The sequence below is a fragment of the Bactrocera oleae genome, chromosome 4, assembly GCF_042242935.1.
Source record: "Bactrocera oleae isolate idBacOlea1 chromosome 4, idBacOlea1, whole genome shotgun sequence".
In the NCBI taxonomy this organism is placed as follows: Eukaryota; Metazoa; Arthropoda; class Insecta; order Diptera; family Tephritidae; genus Bactrocera; species Bactrocera oleae.
The window spans coordinates 59620504-59647789 of NC_091538.1; the positions used below are offsets into that span (position 1 = coordinate 59620504).

General features: G+C 33.9%; 2 protein-coding genes and 2 long non-coding RNA genes across 7 annotated transcripts in view; 1 reads left to right on the forward strand and 3 right to left on the reverse strand.

Moving 5' to 3' along the window:
- The window catches only part of Tpc2 (Thiamine pyrophosphate carrier protein 2), a 120783-nt gene extending 118850 nt beyond the window's left edge, over positions 1-1933 (reverse strand). For both annotated transcript variants that reach the window (XM_070108278.1, XM_070108279.1), the window contains exon 1: positions 1699-1933. The gene's annotated coding sequence lies outside the window, so the exon portion shown is untranslated. The remainder of the gene's footprint in view (positions 1-1698) is intronic.
- Positions 1-27286, forward strand: part of NaCP60E (Na channel protein 60E) — a 252197-nt gene that overhangs the window by 214748 nt on the left and 10163 nt on the right. For all 3 annotated transcript variants that reach the window (XM_070108268.1, XM_070108270.1, XM_070108269.1), the window contains exons 4-26: positions 4339-4547; positions 4621-4948; positions 5012-5094; positions 5164-5383; positions 5444-5578; positions 5648-5869; positions 5936-6521; positions 6868-6956; positions 7025-7150; positions 7222-7392; positions 7469-7662; positions 7723-7954; positions 13524-13733; positions 13836-16318; positions 17160-17487; positions 17558-17658; positions 20256-20430; positions 20830-21126; positions 21693-21847; positions 25247-25380; positions 25561-26230; positions 26321-26680; positions 27157-27265. In XM_070108268.1, coding sequence (XP_069964369.1) covers positions 4339-4547; positions 4621-4948; positions 5012-5094; positions 5164-5383; positions 5444-5578; positions 5648-5869; positions 5936-6521; positions 6868-6956; positions 7025-7150; positions 7222-7392; positions 7469-7662; positions 7723-7954; positions 13524-13733; positions 13836-16318; positions 17160-17487; positions 17558-17658; positions 20256-20430; positions 20830-21126; positions 21693-21847; positions 25247-25380; positions 25561-26230; positions 26321-26680; positions 27157-27265 — 7617 coding nt within the window. The remainder of the gene's footprint in view (positions 1-4338; positions 4548-4620; positions 4949-5011; positions 5095-5163; positions 5384-5443; positions 5579-5647; positions 5870-5935; positions 6522-6867; positions 6957-7024; positions 7151-7221; positions 7393-7468; positions 7663-7722; positions 7955-13523; positions 13734-13835; positions 16319-17159; positions 17488-17557; positions 17659-20255; positions 20431-20829; positions 21127-21692; positions 21848-25246; positions 25381-25560; positions 26231-26320; positions 26681-27156; positions 27266-27286) is intronic.
- LOC138857000 (uncharacterized) lies at positions 9025-10452 on the reverse strand. The gene is made up of 2 exons (XR_011395981.1): positions 10098-10452; positions 9025-9955 (listed from the first exon to the last, which is right to left on the reverse strand). It is a non-coding gene; the product is annotated as an uncharacterized lncRNA (long non-coding RNA).
- LOC118680069 (uncharacterized) lies at positions 21841-27162 on the reverse strand. Its single transcript, XR_004975576.2, has 3 exons — positions 26996-27162; positions 26849-26936; positions 21841-24602 (listed from the first exon to the last, which is right to left on the reverse strand). It is a non-coding gene; the product is annotated as an uncharacterized lncRNA (long non-coding RNA).

Below are 27286 nucleotides of genomic sequence, written 5' to 3' on the forward strand. Positions count from 1 at the left end.
CAACCTCATTAACCAGTTTTCAAACAAAAAATCTGAAATCGATTTATTATTATATTTATAATTTATAATAATAAAAACAAAAAGAAAACATAAATTCACCTTTCAAAATTTTTTTAATTATTGGCATTGGCAACACTCTCTCAGTAGACACACACTCAGCCGGGAGATGCCCTAATTTTATTCTTACGGAATATGTATTATCATCTATTATGTATAGCAAACTCCATTTGATTCTCATTAATGGTCAAGATTTTGATAGTGCTTCGTCAAGTTAATAGCAATATTGCACCTAATATTCGAAAGGTAGACTGTATATAAATAAAATTGCTATCAGCAGTCATTGAAAGTAAATCTCAACACTATACAAAATAACATTATTGATTTTCGTTATCAATTAAAACTTTTTCTACCAATAGCCCCAGTACATACATTTACATATAATATTTATATACGAAGGTATAATACATACATATGCACATAAACCAAATATTAAGCCAGCTTAGCAAATGTTTGAGTGTGCAAGTGGAATAATTTCATGGAAATAAATACTAGAATTATGTTTCATAAAACAACTGTTGTGAAATCTCTATTTAAGCCAGACACTGCCAAATTTAAAAACTAAACCATAAGCTGTGATACATAAATACATTTAATGCGTGCTACTTTGTGTTCATTCCTCAAAAATATGTATTGTAGCACTCCAATTATGAATAAATTCAGCACATATAAGCCCACCTACCACCAAATGTAGATAGACATCTATATAACAACATTTAATATATGCATACATTTGTTAAAAAACCATACAAATTTTCCACAAGAAAAATCTAACTTCCGCTACGGCAAGCATCTTAATTTGTATAAGAGTAACGTCACGTAGCCAAATAATTTTTACCTGTTTGTTAATGCTTAACTCGTATGTATACATGTAGTTCAAATAAAGTTATTTTTGTAATGTATCAGCTCCATGCGACTTACTTTGTAATCAGTTACAAGATAATTGCTGAAGCATCTACCTAATCTTGACAGTGAATCAATATAAAAACTATTGTACTATGCAAGGAACAACAACAAAGACAACAGCCGGTATTTGTAGTAGGTAAACAAGTTATGTATTCGGCAAACTTGACCGGCGGAGCGAATTGGAACATTGTATCAAAAAGCTAAAAACAAGAATATTTCGAAGTCACATCAGCAAAAGCAGAGAACTTCGAAAGAATGCGCAACAAAAAAATGTACAGCTGTGGCCATTTGAATTAAATTAGAGCGCAATATTTCGTATATTAATACTATTTTTTGCGTCCTTGATAATTTAAATTCTTATATCACCAGACAAACTTAATTTAACTAACAATTTCGACTTCTTATTATTACACCAATTGTAAATGTTTGAAGCACACAATTTTGCAAAATTATTTGCAGAACTTTACCAAAAGTTCATGATTTTTCAAGCAGTTCAATATACACATGCATAAATGTATAATAAGTTTACATTTTCGTTTAAAATTAGCACATTCACGCACAATTTGCCATGAGCAAACACACGCTTTAACCGCAAAAACATCGTTTGGCGCAACAACAAGAATAAGCACTCGCACTCCGATACGCGTAAGCTCATCCCAATAAGAATATTATACATATAAGAAAATAACAATAATGCCGGCTTTTTGTCTATATTCAAATTATCATTTCACTCACCAAGTTATTTTTTTATTATAATACCACAAATTTTGTCTCAAAATTGCATAATTGGCAATTTTTTTCTGTTACACAATTACCGCAAAATGTACAAATATTCTTGTTGACCACGCTATAAGCTAATTTTTCCATACGATAGCAAACGACGCGGCGAAACGAATGTAAACAATAGGAAGAGTGTTCGAAACTCGAAGCCAGATGTTGCCGACACTGAAAGCTTTGCCAGATGTAAAGACTACAAATTTATGTTAATTGTTAAAATTTTTCGAAGTGCTTTCAAGTTCAAATTATCTTAAAGTTTATTTGTATATTTAAATTTTTTTTGAAAGAAAGCTTATGCTATCTTTGTTATAATTTAAACCTAAATTATTTAGTAAAAACAAAAATACTTGATATCTGATACGACACTGGAGACGATGAAATTCGTATATCCGATGGCTGCTATTCGTTATTAAAGAATTATACAGCTATAACTACAGATACTTTTAACTACGAATTCGCCGTTACAATAAAGCGCACAAATTTTAAATGATACTGACTGCCTTTACCCTGAATGCCTAAAAATCTTTCTTTTTAATTAAAACAAAAAACCTATGTTGATTGATCCAATTGGGAAGTGCAGCCAGTGATACGATCCGGCGTATACAACCGGAAATCACACATATTAATATCATTCTATAAGTATTTCCCAAATATTGTAACATGTTGAGCTACCAATAAGGAAAGTATGAGAATTTTTACCAAGATGTTTTCTAATTATTGAAATATTATAAGCACCCACTAATTATATCCTACTTGCGGAATGTGTAATGCGTTCAAATTTTAAAATTCGACTGTTAAAATTATATACATACCTACTTTGTAGGTACTTAAATAGCTAATTTAAGAAAATTTCAATATTTATACATTAATGAGAATTTGGGCCAGACTCCTCAACTTTTTTCTTGTTCCTGGCAAATTTTACATTTAGTTGCTAACTGTAGACTTACTTCATCAATATAGAACTTCGATCAAATTGCTCTTTCTGAAGTTTATATATGCAAGTTTCTGTACTCATATTTAAATATTTGGGCTTACGAAGTTACTTTGTTGGGCGTTTTCTTATTATTAACATTTACGCCTAAAGGAAGAATTCAATAACTTCGGAACATAACTATCGTTAAACTGATAGGTAAACTTGCAATGTACCAATCATCCAACACGATTCATAATTTGCAATCTTCTTTAAAAACTATTCCAAGCTACTAATTATATATATTTCCTAAGAATGCAAGAATCCAATAACTATTATCTCATCTACCAGTTAAACAATGCTCAACCTTAACTTAAATAGGTTGTTACAAGCCCTCAATTTAAAAATGTACAAGACTAAGCAGACACAATTAGACTACATAATTCGTAAATTACATTTTCCTCTAATATTGAAATAATCTAATTTTTTAAACTACTAGATAAACACACAAACGAACTATATATCCATTTGTCTAGCACGCACATGCTTTTAATATGTAAACTTTCAGGCCAACTACTATTTGTCTTGTCACACTATGGATTATATGTTTGAGGTTATGATGTTGAAAATGTGTTGTACTATTTGAGCAAATGTTCAACACCTAGCATTATTGAGTATTTCTATAAGTTACATATTATGCACATTAACTCGCCTTTCATAGCAAATAATAAAAATCACTTTTTAGATTTTTTCACCTCTAGCAAAAATTTAAAGAAATTCTTTATTTCAAACAATTTACACTTTAATGTAAACTTTCCGAAACGCGCCCAAAAATTTGGTAGCAAAATTTTTACTCAAAGCTTAATGGGATGTCAGGTTGAAGCGTGTACAAAAACCTGCAATAAAATATGAAACAAAGTTAGTTACATGTCATTTGGAGCGCTAGCGCTTCATGATGGAATGACAAATACTTACATTCTTCAGTGCCGTCAACGGGTTTATTTGGACCTTGCGCGCATCTTCCTGCGTTTACGCTTCAACCTCCGCATACGCTTCTTACGCCACTGTAATACAAAATAAATACACAAATTAGAAGAAAAAATCACAAATTTCAAGAAATTTTCAGCAAAATTGTCAATTCAACCACGTGTGTATACTAAATTTTACAGCAATGGCGGCCGGTAGCACAAAAATGTTTTCAGAAGCATGTAAAAATTATTCTAAAGTTCCTTGATATTAAATGTGCATTTTTAACAGCTCGCAAACATCAAATTCCATATATTGGTATATTATTTTTTAGATATATTTTTAACACTTTGAACACTTCTATTGAAAATTACCTTAGCTCTCATTTTTCTTTCTTCACACGAAGACGGTTAAAGAACGAAAGAAAGATGAACGGAACTTCATTCGCAAGACAACTTTTCATGAGCAGCGCTGCCAACATTGGCGCATGAAACGCATGCGCTAAATTGTACAGGGTTGATTTTTGATATCGCCACTAGATGTCGGCGAGCTGTGCAGGAAACTAGTTACACCTAACACCCGCCAGATTTTTGTATTTATAACGCTCAATTAATAAATATTTAATTTAAATGATTTAATTAATTAACTTTTTATTAAACTCTTTATTGCAATTTACAACGTTGTTATACACATTTTTAATACAATTATTTATTTAATTGCAGACATTCTGTGTGGTATCCAAACGATTTCGGAAAAACTACATACACCGCTTCACCGGTACGAAAAGTCTCTTCCTTTTCCATCCATGGAGTACAGCGCGTCGGGTTTGCGTCTACATAGCAACGAATCAATTCTTCGACTACTGCGTCATGGCCACAATTCTATTCAATTGTATTTTTTTAGCTATGACCGAGACGGTGGAAGAGGCCGAGTAAGTTTCGTAAAAAAAAACATAACCCCGCTATTGCATTTAATATTTATTCACATCCTTTTCCTGTGCGTAGATATATCTTCCTAGCAATTTATTCCATTGAAATGGTGATCAAAATCGTTGCCAAAGGCTTTCTACTCAACAAGTACACCTATCTGCGCAATCCATGGAATTGGCTGGATTTCGTTGTAATAACTAGTGGTTATGCCACTATCGGCATGGAGGTGGGCAATCTGGCCGGTTTACGTACGTTTCGCGTGTTGCGCGCCCTAAAGACTGTTTCAATAATGCCAGGACTAAAGACTATCATCAATGCACTTTTGCACTCATTCCGCCAATTGGCCGAGGTCATGACATTAACCATTTTTTGCTTAATGGTCTTTGCACTATTCGCACTACAGGTGTGTACAAAGTAACGGTATAAATTTTAGATAGACATTTTAAAACATATTTCTTCATAATAGGTTTATATGGGTGAACTGAGAAATAAATGTGTTAGAAATCTTCCAGACGATTGGATTAATACCACAGACTTGGAGTGGCGTAGGTGAGTACTAAATTATTTCACAAATATTTGAAGAAATTAATTTTGCATTTCTTTTTGTGCTAACAACAGCTGGATAAACGACACAGACAACTGGCTGTACGACGATGAGGAAATGCCAATGCTTTGTGGCAATTTGACTGGCGCTCGCCACTGCCCCACGGGTTACACTTGTCTTTGCGTGGGTGAGAACCCGAATCACGGTTATACGAATTTCGATAACTTTATGTGGTCCATGCTAACAACCTTCCAATTAATTACATTGGACTATTGGGAGAACGTCTACAATATGGTGTGTATTATTTTTTATATTTCAAACATTTATTATATTTTCTATACAAAATGATTTCAGGTATTGGCCACATCTGGTCCCATGAGTGTGTCATTTTTTACCGTGGTTGTGTTTTTTGGCTCATTTTATTTAATTAATCTAATGTTAGCCGTAGTTGCACTAAGTTACGAGGAAGAAGCCGAAATCACAAACGAAGTGAGTTGCCATAACCTAACTTAAAGAGTTTTGTGTTAAAAAACCTTTTTTTTTAATATACTTTTTTAGGAACGCAAGAAAGACTTATTGGATCATCGCGATGATTCAACATTTAGCTTCGACCCGTCCGTTTTAAATGTTAAAAAATTAAATAAGAACAATAAAAAGAAGATCGATTCGCGTAAGGGTGTGCTGCTAGCGTCGTATAGCAAAAAGAAGACACGCCGAAAAAAGGTGAAAGGTGGAAAAGACGGTGCCAACAATAATAACGATAGCAACGGAAATGGCCAAGTAAATTCAGACAATTTTTTTGCGACTCATTTTTTATATTTACATATACATATTTCAAATTCACAGAGTAAAAGTAGATCCGTTACACCCAGCCCAGGTCCAAGTCCACGCCACAGCAATGCTGAACGTCCCAAACAACTGCAATTGCAGCTCACCACAATCCCACAGCAGCAGCAACAACAACAACAACTGTTGCCGACTCCCATTGCACAACAGCAACAACAACTAAATGAATCACAACAACAAACACAACCAACACCACAAGCGCTAACACCGAAAGAAGCGCAGACTGCTCGCACACGTATTTGCTTTCAAGAAGATGGCAATAAAAATCCCAATATGCTATATCCATCCGATTATAAAGGACAATTGCTGCCTGGCAGCCGTCAGGCCAGTTCCAATTCGAGTGGTGTGAATCGCGAGTCTTCGCAAGATGATTCCGGTGTGGTGGATGATCATGAAGAGCAGGAAGCCGGCACCGAAATGGTGAATGTATCCACAGTGGAGCTGCCAAATGAGTTGACCTCAGTGACGTTGGCTCTGTCGCCGCGCGAGGTGAGGCTCATCAAGTGCAATGGCAACATTGCGCGCATTAAGAAGCATAACATTTATGCGCTGCACCAGGAATTCTCCTCGGAAATTGTGGTGATCGGTGAGTGAACGATTGATTGTATACTATATTTCGAATTTTCGAAATGGACGCAAATTAGATTATTATTACTGGTGATGACGCTGCAAAAAATAGTCAATAGCAAAAAAAACAATATTGGCTGAAGGTAATCTCAGCCGAGGCTTATAACAGAGGTATAGAAAATTAAATTAAGCGTTCGCCTGCTTATATTGGCTCAAAAAGAAACTATTTTCAAGGCAATAATAAAGACTTGTATTAAAATACCTGAAAATATATACATAATTTTCTTAATCCGGGTCAAATTTGATCAGATGGTATTTAGCAGATTCTTTTATTACATATCTATATCAATATTTTCTTTTCTCAGATGATCTTCCCGATCGTAATTGTGATAGATGCATCCAATGCTGCGTCAACTATGAAGGTTGGCTGCAGTTCCAGAACTGTCTCTATAAGGTGAATCACTCAATTTTATAAATTTAATTTTATTTCAAACAATTTTTTTGATTGTTTTTATGCTGCAGGTGGTGCGTGATCCACTATTCGAATTAGCTATAACGCTTTGCATAGTATTAAACACGGCATTTCTGGCTATGGAGCATCATGGCATGAGTGAGAATTTTCGCAATGCATTAGACGTAGGCAATAAAGTGCGTAACTTAAATACTCCTTCCATTTGCGGTTATATTTTATAAATAAAAATATACTTACTCTCCAACAGGTTTTTACATCGATTTTCACATTCGAATGCATCATTAAATTAATGGCATTGTCGAAGGATTTTTTTCTATGCGGCTGGAACATATTCGACTTGATAATTGTGACAGCCAGTTTATTAGACATTATTTTTGAGTTGGTGGATGGTCTTAGTGTGTTGCGGGGCTTGCGTTTGGTGCGTAGCGCTTGATTTTATATTTATGTATATCAAAGTTTTAATAAAAATAAAAATAAAAATTACTTGCCAACAGCTTCGCGTGCTCAAGCTAGCACAATCGTGGACCACAATGAAGGTTCTGCTCAGCATTATCATATCGACAATAGGTGCTTTGGGTAATCTTACCCTGATTTTAGTTATAGTCATATATATTTTCGCTGTGATCGGTATGCAATTGTTTTCGAAAGATTACACACCCGAGAAATTCGATCCAGACCCAGTGCCAAGGTACGTAGAGACAACTTTTTAATATAAATTGTCAATTAATTTCATGAAAAATACTTGCAGGTGGAATTTTAACGATTTTTTCCATTCGTTTATGATGATATTTCGCATATTGTGTGGTGAGTGGATTGAGCCGTTATGGGATTGTATGCGTGCGGAGGAGGAACAGGGCGCCTCGTCCTGCTTTGCCATATTTTTGCCAACGCTAGTGATGGGCAATTTCATGGTGCTAAACTTGTTCTTGGCGTTGTTGCTCAACAGTTTCAATTCGGAGGAATTGAAATCGAAAAAAGAGGTAAAGTATGCCAAATGTTCATTCACTACTTATAAATAACCGTCTTGACTGTGCCAAATAAAAGGTGTGCGCGTTTATTATGTGTTTTTCTTATTATATATATATATGTGTATGTTTGTGGTTCTTGTCAAAAAAAAAAAAATTATAATAATAATTATAATAAATGTAAGCAAAACCTAAAATTTTAAAACTCACTTAAATCGTTTGCCATAAAATATAAACCAAAATCTTCGTTATGCGCTAAGAATAATCACTTAACAAACCTAATTTTAAATGCAAAAAGAAAAGCAAAAAAAATGTTTGTTAGTTTTAATTTTATATTGGTGTTAGTGTGCAAAAATGCAAATTATTTTTATTCTAAAATGTTTTTTTACGTTATTTTAAATTAAATTCCATGAGTTTAAAATGTGTAAACGCTTTGTATTGAAAAAATATTATTTGCTATTTGCATATATGTTATATATAGCTGTGTGTGTGTGTGTATATTTCTCTATTTTCAAATTGCACTTTGGTGTGTTCTGTTCAGCTGCACAAATCATCGGTTTGAAAGTAATTTTTAAATGTATTATAAATATTTTTTACTTATTATTTTTATTCATTTCTTTATGCATAATTCAAGTGTGTTATATTACTATAACTTCATTACTTTTGATATAGACATATATTTTTTTTATAATAGCGCATATGTTTTTTTTTTTTTTTCAAAGATGTACATATTTTACAACTGGGCTTTTTTTTAACGACTATTATAGTGATTTATTATTTTATTTATTTTGTTGCGCAATTTAATAAAATTCTATTTGTTTTACTGCTTTCTTATTAAGAGGGGAAGTACCGTAGAGGCCGAAAAATCAAACTGACAATGGAATCATAAAATCAAATATTATTACACTAGATAGACTACTATCTGCAGGAAATTCGGACATTAACAATGAAAATAAGGCTTAAAAAAACGTTGGCTCTTTTGCAAAATTCGATTATTTTCTCACAGTGTATATTATATGAAGTAAACGTCCCAAAAAATACACATTTTTCGTGGTTCCCAACTTTTTTTAAAAAATCACAGAAAATTTAAATTTAATGAGGAATGTTTATTATCGTTCGAAAAGCATTATTTGGCTTTTTTTTTTTGAAGATTATCACTTTCAAATGTTGGCCGCGGCTACGTTTCAGAAGATCCATCCGTTGAGTCCAATTTTCGATGACTCGTTCGAGCATTTCGACTGGTAACTAGCGAATGACACGCGTGATGTTTTGCTCCAAGGCCTGAATCGAAGCGGGATTGTCCGCATAGGCCTTAGACATTACATATACCCACAGGAATATCACATCTAACGGTGTGATATCACATGATCTTGGTGGCCAATCGACTAGCCCAAAACGGGAAATTATCTGCTCACCGAAGTATTCTCTCAATAAATCCATTGATTGATGCTATGTGTGGGAAGTGGCGCCGTCTTGTTGAAACCAAATGTCGCCAAGATCACGAGCTTCAATTTCAGCCATCAAATGGTCGGTTATCATGGCGCATCAGTTTGCTCTTTGACCCAAATGCAGCAATTTTGCTTGTTTACATACTCATTGAGCCAGAAATTTGCCTCGAAAACGTCGGATTATCTTGGAACATGGAACAAGAGTCCATAAAACGAAGCGATGTCGCTAGGGAAGGTCGAGCGGCTTCAGTTCTTACTCAAGCTGTATTTTGTAAGCTTTCAATTTAAAATCTCGACGTAAAATGCGCCAAGTCGTTCCATACGTCAGTCCGAGTTGCTGCGAACGGCACCGAATCGACTCTCCACGGCCTTCGTGTACACTCTCAGCTACGGCTGCTATATTTTCTTCACTACTTAAGTAATATTCGGTCGAATATTATCCAATAATGAATGCTGAGTCTCAAGATGTGTGAGGATGTTGCGAATAGTACGTTCAGTAGGTCGATTATGTTGACCATAAGTTGAGCGAAGCGCGCGAAACACATTCTTTATAGAACGTGAATTTTTGCTAAAAGTTGAACGATTTGGAAACGTTGTTCAGTCATAAGCCTTTCCATGATTATATGCCAAATAACACTGAATGAAAATAAAGTGACAGCTAGACGCGGCTTACGCGCGATCTGTCAAAAAAAGGCTATTGAAAAAAGTACCTCTACTTGGATCATCCGTTATAAATGATCAGCATGTAGAGCTGAGTCGACTTAGCCATCTCCGTCCGTCTGTCTGTCTGCATATACGCGAACTAGTTCCTCACGCCACTGCCTTTTCTCCCAAAGCAGCTGCTCATTTGTCGGAGCCGCCGATATCGGACCACTATAACATATAACTACCATACAAACTGAATGATCAAAATAAAGTTATTGTATGGGAAACTGTTTTATTTAAAGAGATATCTTCAGGAAATTTGCCATAGATTATTATGCTAAGCATCATTATAATTTGTATTGAAATCTTGTAATATAACTTTGAGGTTATAAAGAAAAATTATATTAATAATCAAAATTCAAAACCTGCATAAACTTGTCAAAATAAAAATAAGAACAATTAATAAATACAATTTTTTTCTTAATCATTATTTTTTTATGATATTTAGTTTTTGTAAAGCCTTTATAAACTTCTGAAATTCAAAAATGTATATATTTGCACTATTTATTTAATTTTAATTTCTGTGTGAATGTCGAAGACCTAAAATATCTTTTAATATTATTATAAAAACAACAAAAAACAGCTTAAGCATACAGTTCTGAACATATTATTTAATATACAAACATATCATATCTACAAATATATATTATTACTGTTAAATACTCAAGCATTTTGCGTAATGAATACACCCACACGTTGTAAAAACATTTCAATGACATAAACAAGAACACACTTATTTAATTCTGGCTAATATTTAAACAGTTGTTTCAATATTTTGAATGGCAAAAAGTACAAAAGTAGAGAGCTTAAAATTCACATTTTAATGATCGAAAAAAACTGTATGACAGGCCATGAGTAAATATTTTCCAAACAAAAAAAATTCTTATTATTGTAGTCGGTTTCAAAATTTAATAAATTTCAAACGTTTAAAAAAAATTGAACTACCATATTTGAAAATTTTGAGGTTAGAATTATTTGAATGAATTTGCAGTGGACAGAGACGCAGGGTTGCAAATAATGCATTTAACAAATACTTGAATTAACATTTGAGTATTATTGAATTAAAAATAAATTTAAAATCCCAAATACCCAAATAAAAAAAGAAAAAGTAAATTTAATCACACATATCGGATTAAAAAAAATTGTTCCCAAAAATCGTATTCAAAAATTATTTCTAATTTTTAATTTTAATTTTTAATCCCAAACCTCTTGGAATAAAATTTTTTTTTTATTATTTATTCAATTATAATTTTAAAATTAAAAAATTAAATTTTCTATTTCTGATTATAATTTTTAATCCAATATGCTCGGAAAAATTACAATTAAAAATATAAAATTAAATTTTTAGTGTAATTACAAATTATAGTTTATAATTAAATTCTTCATCAAAGATGTTTGTGATTAGAAATTGAAAATTGAAAATTTTATTTTTTATTGAATAATAAGAATTTAAAATTTAAAAGTTTAAAGTATATTTTCAATCCTAAGCATCTTGGATTAAAAATTGAGAACTTAAAAAAAGAAAATTAAAATTTTTATCTCAAACGTATTGAAAAATAAATTTTTAATCTAAGATTTAATTTTCTATTTTTAATTATAATTTTTAAGCCTAAAAATAAAAACTTAACTTGAAACAAAAATTTATTTTTCGATTTTTATTTTAATTTTGGGATTAAAAATTTAATATTATTAGGAAATTGGAAATTTTATTTTTAAAAAATAAATTTCTAATTTTTAAATTTACAATTTTAAATACCAAAATCGGAATTCAAAAATTAATTTTTTCTCTCGAGTTCGGAATTAAAAGTTGAAAGTGTAATTTATAATCCAAAATTTTTGAATTAATAAAATCGCAACCCTGCAGAGACGCATATTTAATAATTAGGTTGGACTATTTCCTTCAATTTGCAATAATTGGAACATCGAGACAATTTTAAATGCAACAAATTGTAATATAATAAATTTTTCAAAAAATATTACGTATTGAAATTTTATTTTTAATTTTTCCAAAAATATATTATTAAAATGTTATATTTAGTTTTAAAAATTTTTTATATTAAAAATATTACTATAAAATTATTTTTAAACGAAACCTTTAAATTCATGCAAATCTTCAAAGTATTGAAACACCGCCAAATCACTGCTTAAAATTATATACTCAATTATAAACAAATTATTTAACATAACCTTTAAATAAATATATGTATGTATTTCTATCTATTGTCTTCCTCTCTTCGACTCGTCTGTGTTTCCCCGCTCAACTGTTGATAACTTGTGAACGATCCTTCATATCTTTGTGCCTCAAAAAAAATCTAAAAAAAACTCAAAAAACAAACTTTCCCAAAACTGTGTTTGATCTTTATTTCTGTGTGTGTTTGCGTACTTTAAACTGACTACTTTAAAATACAATACAATTAATTAAAATATATATTTATATATATACTTATTATGAAATGCAAAACAAAAAACAATTAATTTAAAACATTCAAAAATTAAAAACTGAAAACTGCTTTTGCAAATGTAATATATTTGCACAAAAAATTTAAAAAAAAATTAATTGTTTTTCACTCAAATTCTGTTATTAATTTCTTTGATTTTCTAATGTCATAAACGTTTTAAATAAAACTACAAACTATGTATTTATTATACAACAACAACAAATAAAAATATGCACCAAAATGTGTTCGACTAAATAAAATATATGCATATATGTATGTGTATGTAAAACTATATGTACTGCCCGCCGCTCCGTTTGTGTTGAAATGCAACTCTGAGAAAAATTTGTACACCTTTAAACTGCAAATGTTGAAAATGATATTGCAAAACAATATTCACTTAAAAAAAAAAAAAAAATAACAAATAAAATGTATATGTATGTCACAAAATAAACAGATTTTCAAAAAGAAGGTAATTTCCTGCAATATAAATTATTTTAAAAACCCACTAACCAAATAAATCAACCACTTTATATCTTTTTATAGTTAATGCGCCCTTAAAATAAATTAAAAATTATATATTTACTAAAAATTGCTTGTATTTTGTTGTTGCTCTTTGATTTGGTTGTACAATTTTTGAAAATTCTAAATGTTAACTGTAGTTTTCCAAAAAACCAAAAGCATTTATTGATGTTGCATGCGTAAAACCTTAAGTAGCAGTTACAAAAATAACAAAAAATTAACGGTAATTACCCAATTGGCGCGTTTGGTAGTTTAGCAAACCTAAAAAAAATATTCAAAAAACCGTTAACACCCATTAGCTGTTAGTAGTAACTGGCGAAATCGCTGTCTGGAATTGGCGCCAATGCAAGCATAAAATTTAATAACAAAATTTTATTGAAATTCCTAAGCTTCTCTTTTAAAACCTAAAAGAAAATCTATAAAAATGGTGTTTCATGCTAAAACATTTCCTCTCTCACACATTGCCCCCTCTAGGAAGTCGGCGAAGAGTCGAAATTGGCGCGCAGCATCGAGCGTGTACGCGATCTGATACGCAAGAAGCGGCAAGAGCGCAAAGAGCGCAAGGAGCGTAAATATGCGACAAAGTTTCAGCAAATCGTCATGGAGGCGCAACAAGCGGCGGCGCAGGTGATCGAGAAGCCGAGCTTATTAACCGAGACGAAGCTGCATAGATTAAGTTATCAGGTGGGTGCCAGTGCACGCATGCGCATTGCAACTGTTTATTACTAAATCTCTCTCTCTCTCTCTCTCTCTCTCTCGCTTTCGCTTGCTCTCCTTAATCAACAGGAGTCCATGAATCGTCCGGTGTCCGGTTCGGATTTCGGCTTTCAAATACCTTTGAAGGATGCATTGCACACGATCGTTGACGGCGTGGAAAGTGAGCATGAGCTTTCCGTGCAACAGCAACAACAACACTTGCAATCGCCAACACAATTGCAGCAACAGCAACATTTAATGCTATTGCAACAACAACAGCAGCATCAGCAACAACAATTGCATCATATGCAATTACAACAGCAAGCGCCCTCCTTCGATGGCATTACAACAACTACCAGCTCCTGCCAATTAGACAATAATAGTCGCAACGATTACAATACGCTTTATCCGCAAGCGGAACGTCGCCTGCTGCATCAAGTGTCTTCCGGTTTCGGCACCCAACACAACGATTCGCGTGATGAGCCCACATACACCGAGTCCATTGAGTTACGCCTCATGGGCCAGTACAATTCGACTGACACCGATCCGTATGCGAATGATCAGCGTAGCGGTTCATTTATGCGTGGCGATTCACTACAGGACACGTCGTCGCGGCGCTACTGCAGCGATGAGCATGACGAGGCCTATTTGCAATATCAGAAGTCATTACTGACGCGTTCGCCCAGTTATCGCAAGTCATTGGATCGACTGTCGCAATCGAGCGATCAGTCGCAACGTTCACTGATACCGTCGCGTAGTCTGAAATCCGATGACGACTTGCAGTTGGGTGTGCGACGACACTCAAGCGGTCATTCACTGAACACAATCTCGATGGAGCACGAGGAGCTGCTCTCAAATCAGGGTAATTTACGTGATGAACTGCTGAATTGTGAGCATAAGGAGCTTTTCCAATTCCTGCAAGATGATGCGGACAATAGCAACAATTATTTCAGCGAAACCGTCGGTTATGGTTCGGCATATGTCGACGCCGACACCGATTCGTTGATTGTCGATGCGCGTAAAGAGGAACGCAAACCGTCGACCAGCAGCATCAAATCGAACTTAAGTTATATATCCAACTCGATAATGCAACAGATAGAGCAGCGCCGTAATGGTAGTCACCCTTCAAGCAATGGTAATGGACATGACAATGAGGTGTTGCCACTGGTTGAGCATTCTGAGTTCGATAATATCATACAGAGTTTCGAAAAAGAGTTGGAGGAAATTAAACGCTCAACCACATCGTTGGAGCGTCGCTTATCGACACTCTCAGAACCTTCACCTGCGGCCGACGAAGCCAATAAAGCCATACTCGATCATATTGCGGTCATAACGGGTGCCTCAGAACGTGCAGCCGCCGATGAGGTGGTACATCCATTAAATCCCTATGATAGTTATGACCTATCGACAGTGCCGCGTCGCCAACATCCGCTACTCACCAGTACTGATCGCAATTCGGTGAAGATTAAGCGACGCAGCCTTGAGAAGCAACGGAAGATCGACGAAGACTTTAGCATATCAAATGAAATACGCAAAATCTGTGATCAAATACATGCGCCATTCGTGACCATTGAATCGATGGCCGTGGCAGCTACGGTGACTGCGGCAGCCAAGTCGCCGTTCGCACGTCACAAGAGCGATCAGTTTGCGGCACAATTTGACCGCTTCAAGAGATTATCGCTGATCGAACGTGTCGATGAAGTACCTGAAGAGGAGAAACCCATATCAACGCTGCGCATGGAGTCGGAGAAATTGCCACGCAAGTGCCTCACAACAGACGCCATCCGACTTGATAGCTTATCGCTGAAAAGCACCAATTCATATGAGAATTTGCTAATACAAAAGCAACAGCTGAGCCGTCAACAGATTAATCAACGTGACGGCGGCTCATTGTCGTCATCTGGGGTGGCTGTACCAGCAACGCCACCAACATCGCTCAAGTCGCAGCTCGAACCGCCAACACTAGCACAAATATCCTCAATCAAGACCACGCCGCCGCTAGCGGCACTCACTGAGCACCAACAACATTACCACGCCTCGAAAATACATGACCCACCACCACCACCACTACTAAAATCACAACAACCACTACTTTCGTCAGCAACAAGAACCACCATTTCCACAACTTGCACCACCACCACCACAACCATCCGCCCAAGGGCTGCCGGCGATGTCGGCGATATGCGCGCCAAACGCTTCGCCGAGCATCCTCAATCGACTCTAGACAAAGCCGCTTCCTTTCAATCCACACGCACTGAATCGCATAGTTCATGCGGTGGCGGCATAGCCGATACCAGTTCGGTACTGGCACTGGGTTATAGCGTGCCGGGTGCACGCTCATCTGCGAGCGGTGCTATGGTAACGGAGACCGCCGAACCAACACAGAAGTCGGCGTTCTCGCGGCTGACCGAAAAACCATGGCATTGTCTGGTCTCCTACGTAGACGATCTCACAGTAGGTGGGAGACGTAACTCGCAGGGAGCATACAATGATCCCATGACTTTTCCAAGTTTCGGACAATCGAAAACACCGAAAGTGCCAGACGATTGCTTCCCGCAGAAGTGTTACGATCAGTAAGTATGACTAATTATTTAGATTTTATGGGATCCAAGTTTATATATATTTCAAAATTTAAATCGGAGAGATGTTGAAAAGCTTATAATTGAAAATATTTTATACATATAAATAAAGTTGCCACTTGTTTATAAAAACAAAAATATATATAAAAAAACGCTCAATAATAAAGTGACTATTAAACTTAGTCAATTTAAAAAGACAAACTGTTGAAAATATTTTAGCAGTCTTGGCATATTTTAAAAAAAATTTTATTAAATTAAATTAGTAAAATTAAATAAAATGTATTGCAGATTATGGGTATCTAACTATATGAGTTTGAAAAAGTTTTCGGTTGAAAATGGTTGCCATCTGTTTATAAATCTGGAACCAAAGAAATTAATGATATAAAAAAACTTTGGGTGTCATAGATAAGCGTCTAAAAGAATTTAAGAGAGCTTTTGGTTAAAAATAGTTTTAGTAGGGTTGCCAGCTGTGTAAATTTTTAGTTTAATAGATTTGAGAAAATATTATAATTATAAAATTTTTATGGTATTATGATATTATGTAATTCTCAAAATACAAAAATTGCCATAAATTTTTTTTGTAAATAACCTCTATTCAAAGCAGCTAAATTTTTAGAAAACCTTAACCACAAATTCAAATTATTTAAAATATATAAAATAATCTTAAAATTATGGATTTTTCTTAAAAATTATATTTTTCTTTTCTTCTCTTCTCTCTCCCTCTACAACTTACTTTTCGCTTTTTTCCGCTCATCTATTCTTCTCTTTGTCATTTCACCTCAATCTATCGCTACTTTTATATATAAAAAAAAAAAAAAAACATATTTCATTACAGCTTCTACTTTCGCTGTCCATGGTTCATGTCGTGCATGGACACGAAGAGCGCCAAACAATGGACACGCATAAGGACGGCTGTCTTGGCGGTTGTCGATACTCCAGCCTTTGAGTGGTTTGTGCTAGTGCTCATATTCGCGTCGAGCATCACACTCTGTTTCGAGGACATCTACTTGGATAGCAATAAAACGCTAAAACGTGTACTCTACTGGACGAACTTCTCATTTTGTCTCATCTTTGTCGTTGAAATGGTTTTGAAATGGCTAGCGTTGGGGTTTTCCAAATATTTCACCAGCTTTTGGACGATATTGGATTTCATTATAGTCTTCGTGAGTAGAAAATTGAAGATAGTAAACATTTAGTTTGGTATTTAATGCTTGCGCTCTCTCGGTGTCGCAGGTATCCGTGTTCTCATTGCTCATTGAGGAGAATGAGAATCTCAAGGTTCTGCGTTCGCTACGCACATTGAGAGCTTTACGTCCACTACGTGCCATATCACGGTAAGTTAATCGGTGTGCAAACGAAGTACCCGTATGAGTATAGTTGCGCCGATCTACAATTTTGCTTAACAAATAAATGATGGTACTTTTGTAAAGAAAGTTCGCTGGAAATATCTTTGCATACTTTTATAGAAAATTAAACATTTTCGTTCTTAAATGTGTATTCTCTTAATCTATTAATACTACTTATAAACGTGCTATATATACTGAATTTGGCATGCTCCATGCTAATGTTGCTCAAATAAAACTATTGATGTATTTTGGTAATTGTGTAATTTTCTTTAAATCATTAAATATAATTATGCATCAACTTTCTACTTTCAGATTTCAGTCTGCCTTTTTAACTTTTTTCGCTAAAACATTTAACTATTACTAACATACATAACATATATACTTATATATTATACAACACTGATTTCTTACAGCGTTGTTTCTGAACAAGCTTGTATGCACATTTTTTGTACCGTTATTAATTTTCAATATTTTTACATACATATGTTTGTATGTATTTGTATTTAAAAAAACTTATGCTTTCCAACTTGCTTACTGTATTTTAATTGAAACAAGTAATAATAATATTATAAAATACAATTTGGAAGTGTTTAATACAATCTCGTCTTCTTTATGAATTTCGAATAGAAATAATAAATAATCAAATAATGCCACACCCAAAGTACCGTATAGCGTTCTATTGAAACAAAAAACTCACTCAAAATTATTGACAGTAGCAGTAATGAATATTTCCCGTTATTGAGTAATTGTGTAATTAAAACAAACCGTTAATATAAACTGTTTACCGTACATCCTGTACTACCTACTAGGCCGCCAGTAACTAACACTAATATGTATGACGAAATTCAGAAGTTGGAAAATGTACCCAATCATATGTGACATGTGTTTTTTTTTTAATTTGCGTACAGTGGTATTTGCACACAAAAAGTTTTGAAATTACAAAAAAAAAAAAATTAATAAAAAAAATTTAATCACTATCCAATCATTTATTATAGTATATATGAAAAAAATTAAGATTACTGTGAACTTTTTGTGCTGCAAACACAGAGCAATTCGTGTTACACTTTGCCTTCCGCATCGGTAATTCGCCTAGCCAAAATTCATGCCCAGTTGTTGTAGACAGTTGATATCCTACAATATTTATCCGTTATTGGCTTCACGTCCGCACCTTGCACTTCACCTCCCAGTTAATGTGTATGTCTTACTTGTACTCACTACTGCTATACGGCACAAAGTCTTACATATACAAAACTATTCCTTTCACCAACACCACTTTCCCTGTCACTTTGCTATCCTTTGATGAATTTCATAATTTTTTTGATTAGAACCAAATAATTACTAACCTATTTGTTTGCATGCCTTATGTTTAGTTGTTGTAATAAAAACAACAGTAAATTATTAAATTTTTATTTTCGAAAATCAGTTTTAAAATATTTGTCAATAAAAAAATTCTGTAGTTAAAAGTTTAAGTTTTCTTGAATCTCCTGTTCCTTTTAAAGTCTAGATTCTCATCGAGGTATTTTCCCGTTACAAAAACTTTTTAGAGTTGTCAAAACTTATTGATAGTCTATTTGGTTACTGTTTTTAACGTCTTCCTAATATATATTTTTATTAAGCAAGTGCATACCGTTAATATATATTAGAGTCCAGACAGATGGAGCTTGTTTTTATCCATATGATCACATAAATCACACGGTAATATGTAGACTAATTATTTTTATAAACGTTCTTCAAGTCGTATGTCAAATAGACCAGTTCTTACCATATCGAAAAAGCCTGTAAAGTCTTGAAGTCATGTTTATTTGCTAGATGTTTGGTGGCAGAGCCATGTTCCAATTAATCCGTTTTACTGTATTGTAAGATTACCAAGCTTGGGTCATGTCTCCCAACAGCTGTCAGTAAAACCAACTTTTAGATATGTATTTCTACTCACTACTCTACTTAAAAGAATGTATCGTAAAACGTTTAAAATATATAACGCTTTCAAGTTATGCTTGATTGAAACCCAGAGCTTACTTACTACATATTAGTTGGAACTTTCAGAAATTCTACGATATTGATGACTTACGTCAAGTGTCTATTTCAGTCCATTTTCAACCAATTAATAAATATTTTATGTGTTTCACTTGTTCACAAAATACAATACAATCTTGCAAGTGTTTCACTTGTTCACAAATGAATATTACTGTAGTAAATAAATTGTAATTGCCTCACTTTTAAAGGGATATTCAGCAATAAAATAAAAACAGGCTTGAGTTCGATACGAAAAAATATAATTTTTTTTATATTTTATTTATTTGAAATTATACACTAAAATTTTAGTTTCAGTTAAATTTGTTGTTCTCGTTGAGTGTGTGTATGTGTAAAATTGCATATTACTTGCTGTTTTCGTTCTCCAAAAGTAGTCCAAAATATGTGTGTATGTATTTGAGCGCCTTCCTTTCCTCAGTGACAAAATAAAAAACAAAAAACAGAACAACTTTCGTAAACATAAAGAGATTTACAGTTAAAAAAAAAATATGTAAATATGTTAAACATGTCCCCCCATAAATCTATGAATCTGTTTCATTTTATTTCTATTCCAGGTGGCAAGGAATGCGAATTGTAGTAAATGCTCTCATGTATGCAATACCGTCAATTTTTAATGTACTTTTAGTTTGTTTAGTCTTTTGGTTGATATTTTCCATAATGGGTGTACAATTTTTCGGTGGTAAATTTTTCAAATGCCTTGACGATGATGGTGAATTGCTGCCAGTAACGGTTAGTAAATAATTCGGACATAATCTACAATTATTAATATGCAACACTACACTTAGAAAAACAAAATTGAACACAGAAATACTTAAACAATATTTTATTTTTGAATTTCCGTTGCGAGAGAAGAGGAAGCGCACCGATAATTTTTATTTTGTTGTGACAAAAAAGATTTATTTAAAATAAATATAAATTACAATTCATTTAAATTTTTTTCTTAATATATATTTTTTTGTAACATTTTTTATTTATTTATTTTTTTTTTAATTTCAAACATATTATTATTATTATTTTTATCTATCGATATAAATAAAAGTTTTGTTATTATTTTTTCTATTTTTAATCTAAAAATGCATAAATCTTTTGCTAATATTTTCCATTCTCTTCGTCTTCACCGTCGTACAGAAAGTGAACGACAGAGCCGATTGCATTAAAAAAAATTACACGTGGATCAATTCGAAGATCACCTTCGATCATGTCGGCATGGGCTATCTGGCGCTGCTGCAAGTGGCCACCTTCGAAGGTTGGATGGAGGTTATGGCCGATGCAGTCGATGCACGCGGCGTCGATCTACAGCCGCAACGCGAGGCTAATCTCTATGCTTATATTTACTTTGTGATCTTCATTGTTTGCGGCTCATTCTTCACGCTCAATCTATTTATTGGAGTTATTATTGATAATTTCAATATGCTCAAGAAGAAGGTAAGTGTGACGGGTCCATGGCGCATGACAAACAGGTTTGACATAAGCAAATTTCTAAAATTAAACATTTTCTAGTGCAGAACATTAATGCATATATGTATGTACAATATGCTATTTTTATATTTACTAAAAATTTTTTTTAATACACTGTGAGAAATATTTGTTTGAAAATTTATTCATTTGTTGTATAAAAATTATTATTAGAGATACAGAAAACTTACTCCAAACACAAAAAAAAAAAATTCAAAGAAAAAAGAAAAAATATTAATATAAAACTAAAATATCGGAAAGTACTTTTCGGCAAGTGTGGCAACTTTTACCGAAAAGTACTTTCGCTTTCACTTTTATTTTCCGTGTATAAATGTTCATACATATTAATGTTTCCGGTATGATAAGCACACTTAACAGTTTATATACAAACACCAATACAAACACACAAATACACACACATATACACGCACACACAATTTTTTTTAACGTATGTGTACTTAGTCTAAGTGAAAAAAATACTTGTATGTATTGTGTTTATATGTAAATATTAAAAATTTACTTTCATCGTTCCATAGTATGAAGGAGGAGTGTTGGAAATGTTTCTCACCGAATCTCAAAAACACTATTACACCGCCATGAAAAAGTTGGGACGAAAAAAACCACAGAAAGTCATTAAGCGACCAATAAATCATTTTTTAGCAATGTTTTATGATTTATCGAATTCGAGAAGGTAATGATCAAATGCTAAAAGTATGATTTATACAAAATAGTAACTACGTTCAGTTTTCAATTTTGTGTTCGATTTTATTTTAAATTCAACTACCTAACTACATACATATATACATTTATAAAAATTTTCCAATTTTTTTTTTAACAATTTCAATTTTTTAGTTTTAAATTTTATATATTTTTTTCAATACGCTTTTGCATTCACAACCTTTAGTTCGAAAAAGCTGCCGCTATTTGCCATAGTATTGCTAAAGTACAGTAACACCTCATTAACTACATTACCTAGAAATGCATACATTTCGCTTACTCGAATTTTAACTGTCTCGTTCCCTGTGAACTCGCTCTGTAAACATATTTTAATAAATACTTCAGGAACTCTGCTGCAGTTTAGTCTAATTCAAATTTGGTATGTCGAAATTCTGCTAAAAATTTGCTTACTCATAACTCAAATACTTGTCTCTATTTCGCGTGCTCTCTCTTTCTCACTCTCTGTCTCTCTCGCTCTAATTATTCCAATACTTAACTCTGCCACAAGCATTAAACTGATTACGTCATAAACATACTTACATACTCGTATATATAAATTTTTTTGATTTTTGTGAAGAAGCGTTAATGATTGCATCGAAACTGCTTATAATCTTTCAAAGTGGTTTTCTTCAATTTTTTGGTAAAAGTGTTACAATTTCGTTCATACACACATATGTACCTACATACATACAAAAGTATATGGCTAGGCACATTCATAACTGTAAATAGACTCGTAAATTACGATATTGCTATATCGGCAATGTCGCGCTCGCTCCAAGCATACACGCCCACAAAACAACTTTAGCTGACTATATAGCTGAATGATCGTATGATTTGGTGATAAAATTATTTAAACACTTGCTTTCTTCCTCAAATCTCCGCGAGTGATACTATTACTTGCATTGTCACGCCATGTTGCGGTGTATTCTACAGCTTGTAGTCTCCCATCTAGGGAGTGCTGTAAGCGTAGTGGAAGACCCCAAAACTAACTAGCTACTGTTATGTACTAATTGGTATCACTATATACCTATTTATATCTAACGAATGTACTTGTAGTAGAAAATTTCACATATATCTTTCAATATTAGTGTCGTTTGTATGTAAATTAAAGAAATTGTGCTTGTACCAACTGACTCACCCTGTAAATGTATTGCATCGATTAAGTCCTGCGTATGTAAATTTATCCTGGAGGCGTATGGTCCAATTTAAACCAAATTAAATTTTTATTTGTAGTCTCACAACTCCCTCAGTGTGTTTGTATGTAACACCTTCTGCGTATTCCCGGTTCAATATGAACGGACTTTACCTTTAAACGTTTTAAGTTTGCGCACAAATCATTGTGAAAATCTCATCATCATTGCATCCTTGCATTGTCGCTTGCTGTTTCTCAATTCATTTTGCAATGTCATTTTTTAGCTTGATATATGTAGTATATATATGTATGTATGTATTTATTACAGTAAACTATTTTTTTACAATATTTCATAAATTTATTTATAATTAATTGTATATTATAGATATTGCAATAGTTCAGCATAATAGTGCTGTCTAACTAATTTGCTTTCTACAAATAGTTGAATACCAGAGACCATCCTCATCACTATCTTTCCGGCTGATAGAACAGTTTTCGCCTTTTTTAGGTCAGGTTAGGTCGTGTGAAATTCACTGTTTGCACTGTTTCTTAGTTTCTCATGTTTTCCAGTGAATCCATATTTCGTCGTACTTTAGAATTGGGATTAAATAGCGACAAACACTGCTGTGAAGTTGCCGAGATGCTTGTTATATATCGAAGGAAAAGTGTCACTGTATAGAGCACCCAAGCACTCATTGATCTCACAACGCCATTTCGTTTCCAAAACAAGAATTGAGCCACCGACCAATATCGCTCTCTTGAAAACAAAATCTTCGATTTGGCTAAAATTTTGAAAGTAGCCGTCTACAAGAATATACTACACGATAGTGTTGTCGAGGAGAAATATTTATTGGACCACCTTCGTAGTTCTAATTTTTAAAAATACCAAAACTGTTACAAAAGGCAACTGCTAGGTACCTTTCTATCTGTAGCTATGTAGCAGGTTTTGTACAAAATGCAACTAAATTTAAAATAAATTTTCCAATTGAGTTTATTGCTTGACAAAATATGGCACAAATTGATTAATAATTAAGTGTCAGGTTAAATGCATCCGTGTTGACCACCGCAACGGATATCACGGGGATCCCACTTAAACGGTTGTAACAGCACCTTTAGGCTTCTAAATACTTATTTGATGAAAGGGGACATTCTACAAGCGCTTAATCCAATTTTCCGTACACTTGTTATAAGCCTCGGTTGGGATGACCTTAATTGCCATCAGCGAGCTTTAGTTTTTTGCTTTCGGCTCATTTTTGGAGCGTCATTCGCTAGATAGGTGGACAGTTTCGACGTCATATTCATAAACTTACTAGTACGTCTTGTCACCTGTAGCGATGTGTTTGACGAATAAAGGGTCCTTAGCTATTCGACGCCGTTTTTGCAAAAGATTGTGGTATTTTGGTACGAGTCTAACATTGACACACTTTATAACTAAAACATTAACCGAAATGTGTTGAGTCGATCTAAAAGATATGTTGGGTTCCTTTGCTATCTCTCCAATGCCAACACGACGATTTTCAAGCACTATTTCTTTTATATTTTCGATGTTATCCGTGTCCGGCTCAAATGTGATCAGATGGTATATTACTGTAGGCATCTACAATTTTTTGAACAAGTTTATTTAAAGCGTTGTTTGCATGATTTTATTAGTATTTAAAATATGATATGTGATATAAATTTAAATTATCAGAGAGATCTACTTCAATCGAAATTTTTTACCACAAATAGCATAGAATTTTTCGTTATAATATCTAATTGCTAAAATAATTATAAAAGAAACTAACTCACCTTCGTAATACTACTGTAGTGCTCTAGACACATGACATATCAAGCCTTTTCAATATCATATTAAAGCTTTTTTAACTCGCACAATTTTAATAATAATTTTAAAATAATTTTTTGTTATGCTTATTTAGTTTGAATAAAATTAATTTCTTATATAAAAAACTAAATAATTTTAGTTATGTAAATAGGTTTCTTTTTACAGTTAACATGTATATTTCCTCCAAATGAGTATGACTAAAATGTGTACTTTTTTCAATAACTCTTCTCCCCCCTTCTCCCTACGGCTAACGTTACATGTAAACGTCACAATTTGAAACAACAACAAAAACACTTCAAATATTGTATTAACTGTCAACGTGTGCAAAAAACAACCAACAACACTGAACAAAAACACAAAAAACAACAACAACAACAACTGCAATAATAATAATAATATTTATAACAACAACAACACAGATTCGAAATAGCCATATTTGTATTGATTTTTTTAAATATGTTAACCATGGGTATCGAGCACTACAATCAACCGCATTCTGTGTTTTTCATACTCGAAGTAAGCAATGCATTTTTTACCACCGTCTTTGGTCTGGGTAAGTAGCGTCAACAATAATCTAAACTTAGTGTACCTACTAACACTTGCATGTTTCTATAATGTGTGTGTGTTTTTTTTTTCTTTTACAATTTCTTGTGCGTTTTTGTTTTTGGTTGTTTTTTTTTTTGTACCCACTGTGTTGCACTAAAATCCCGTTTTTCGTTTCGCCTCCCCACAGAGGCGATCGTCAAGATCATCGGTTTGCGTTATCACTACTTTACTGTGCCATGGAACGTTTTCGATTTCCTACTTGTACTCGCCTCAATTTTCGGCATCCTCATGGAGGATATCATGATCGATTTGCCCATCAGCCCAACCCTATTGCGTGTGGTACGCGTCTTTCGCATCGGTCGTATACTGCGTCTTATTAAAGCGGCCAAAGGTATACGTAAACTATTGTTCGCTTTAGTTGTCTCACTGCCGGCGCTATTTAATATTGGCGCACTACTGGGATTGATCACCTTCATCTATGCTATATTGGGCATGTCACTGTTCGGCCATGTTAAGCTGCAGGGCGCCTTAGATGATATGGTGAACTTTCAGACATTCGGACGCAGCATGCAGCTGTTGTTTCGGCTAATGACCTCCGCTGGTTGGAATGATGTGCTGGAATCACTGATGATTCAACCACCCGATTGCGATCCCTTCTTCAATAAGCAAACAAACGGAGACTGCGGCCATCCCCTATTGGCCATCACCTATTTTACTAGTTTCATTATAATCAGTTATATGATTGTGATTAACATGTACATTGCAATTATTTTGGAGAATTTCAATCAGGCACATCAAGAGGAAGAGATCGGTATTGTCGAAGACGATTTGGAAATGTTCTATATCAGATGGTCCAAGTTAGTATTACACTACATAAAAAACTTAACTTTAGCACAAATCCAAACACTCACATAATATACTGTTATATATATAATCACTATTTACAGATACGACCCACACGCTACACAATTCATACACTTTGGTCAACTTTCGGATTTCATTGCCTCGCTCGATCCACCGCTTGGCATTTCGAAGCCCAACACTGTAGCGTTGGTCTCATTCAATTTGCCGATATCGAGGGGTAATAAAATTCATTGCCTTGATATATTACACGCACTTGTCAAACATGTGTTGGGTCATGTTGAGGAGACGGACAACTTCAAGCAGTTGCAGGAGCAAATGGATGTGAAATTCAAGAAACAGTTCCCTACACGCAAAGAGTTGGAAATTGTTTCATCGACGCGCATATGGAAGCGTCAGGAGAAGGCGGCCAAAACCATACAGAATGCCTGGCACGAATATCAGCGGTAAGTCTGAGAGTTGTCATTGATTTGTAAACGGTTAGGTCGTTTGGTAATTCCTATTCAGTTAGTGGTGTCTTTGAAACTCAAGAGAAAATACCGCATTGAAAGCAATTGAAAATTGAGAATTATGTTTTTTTGCGATAATAAATCTCTGTTTTATAAGCTACTAACCTTCCGTAACCAGTCTCTATCTTCAGAGTGTTTCTCCAGTAGTAGTCTACGAAACTTGTACCGGTTTTATACATCCGTACTCACGGTCCTGAAAGGATCAGATTGTAAATCTTTACTGTATTTGAGAGGTAATAGATAGTTGTTAACCTCAATTTCCGAAGTTTGACCGCGATGAGAATTTGAGTGAACGGTATTATGTGTAGTTAGGCCGATCGGCCGCCTTAATATCGCGACATTAACAGACGAAGATTTAAGCATCTATTACATTCACTACCTGTGAACTTAAGAGATTTCTGTCCTATTTACAGCATGAAGAAGGAGAAGGAACGCTCAAATTCGGGTGACAGCATGACGCAGACATCGAGCCCTGGTGGATGGCAATCCAAACTATCAGCGCTCCATTTCTTTCATTTACAAGTGAGTTATGAATTCTTTTAA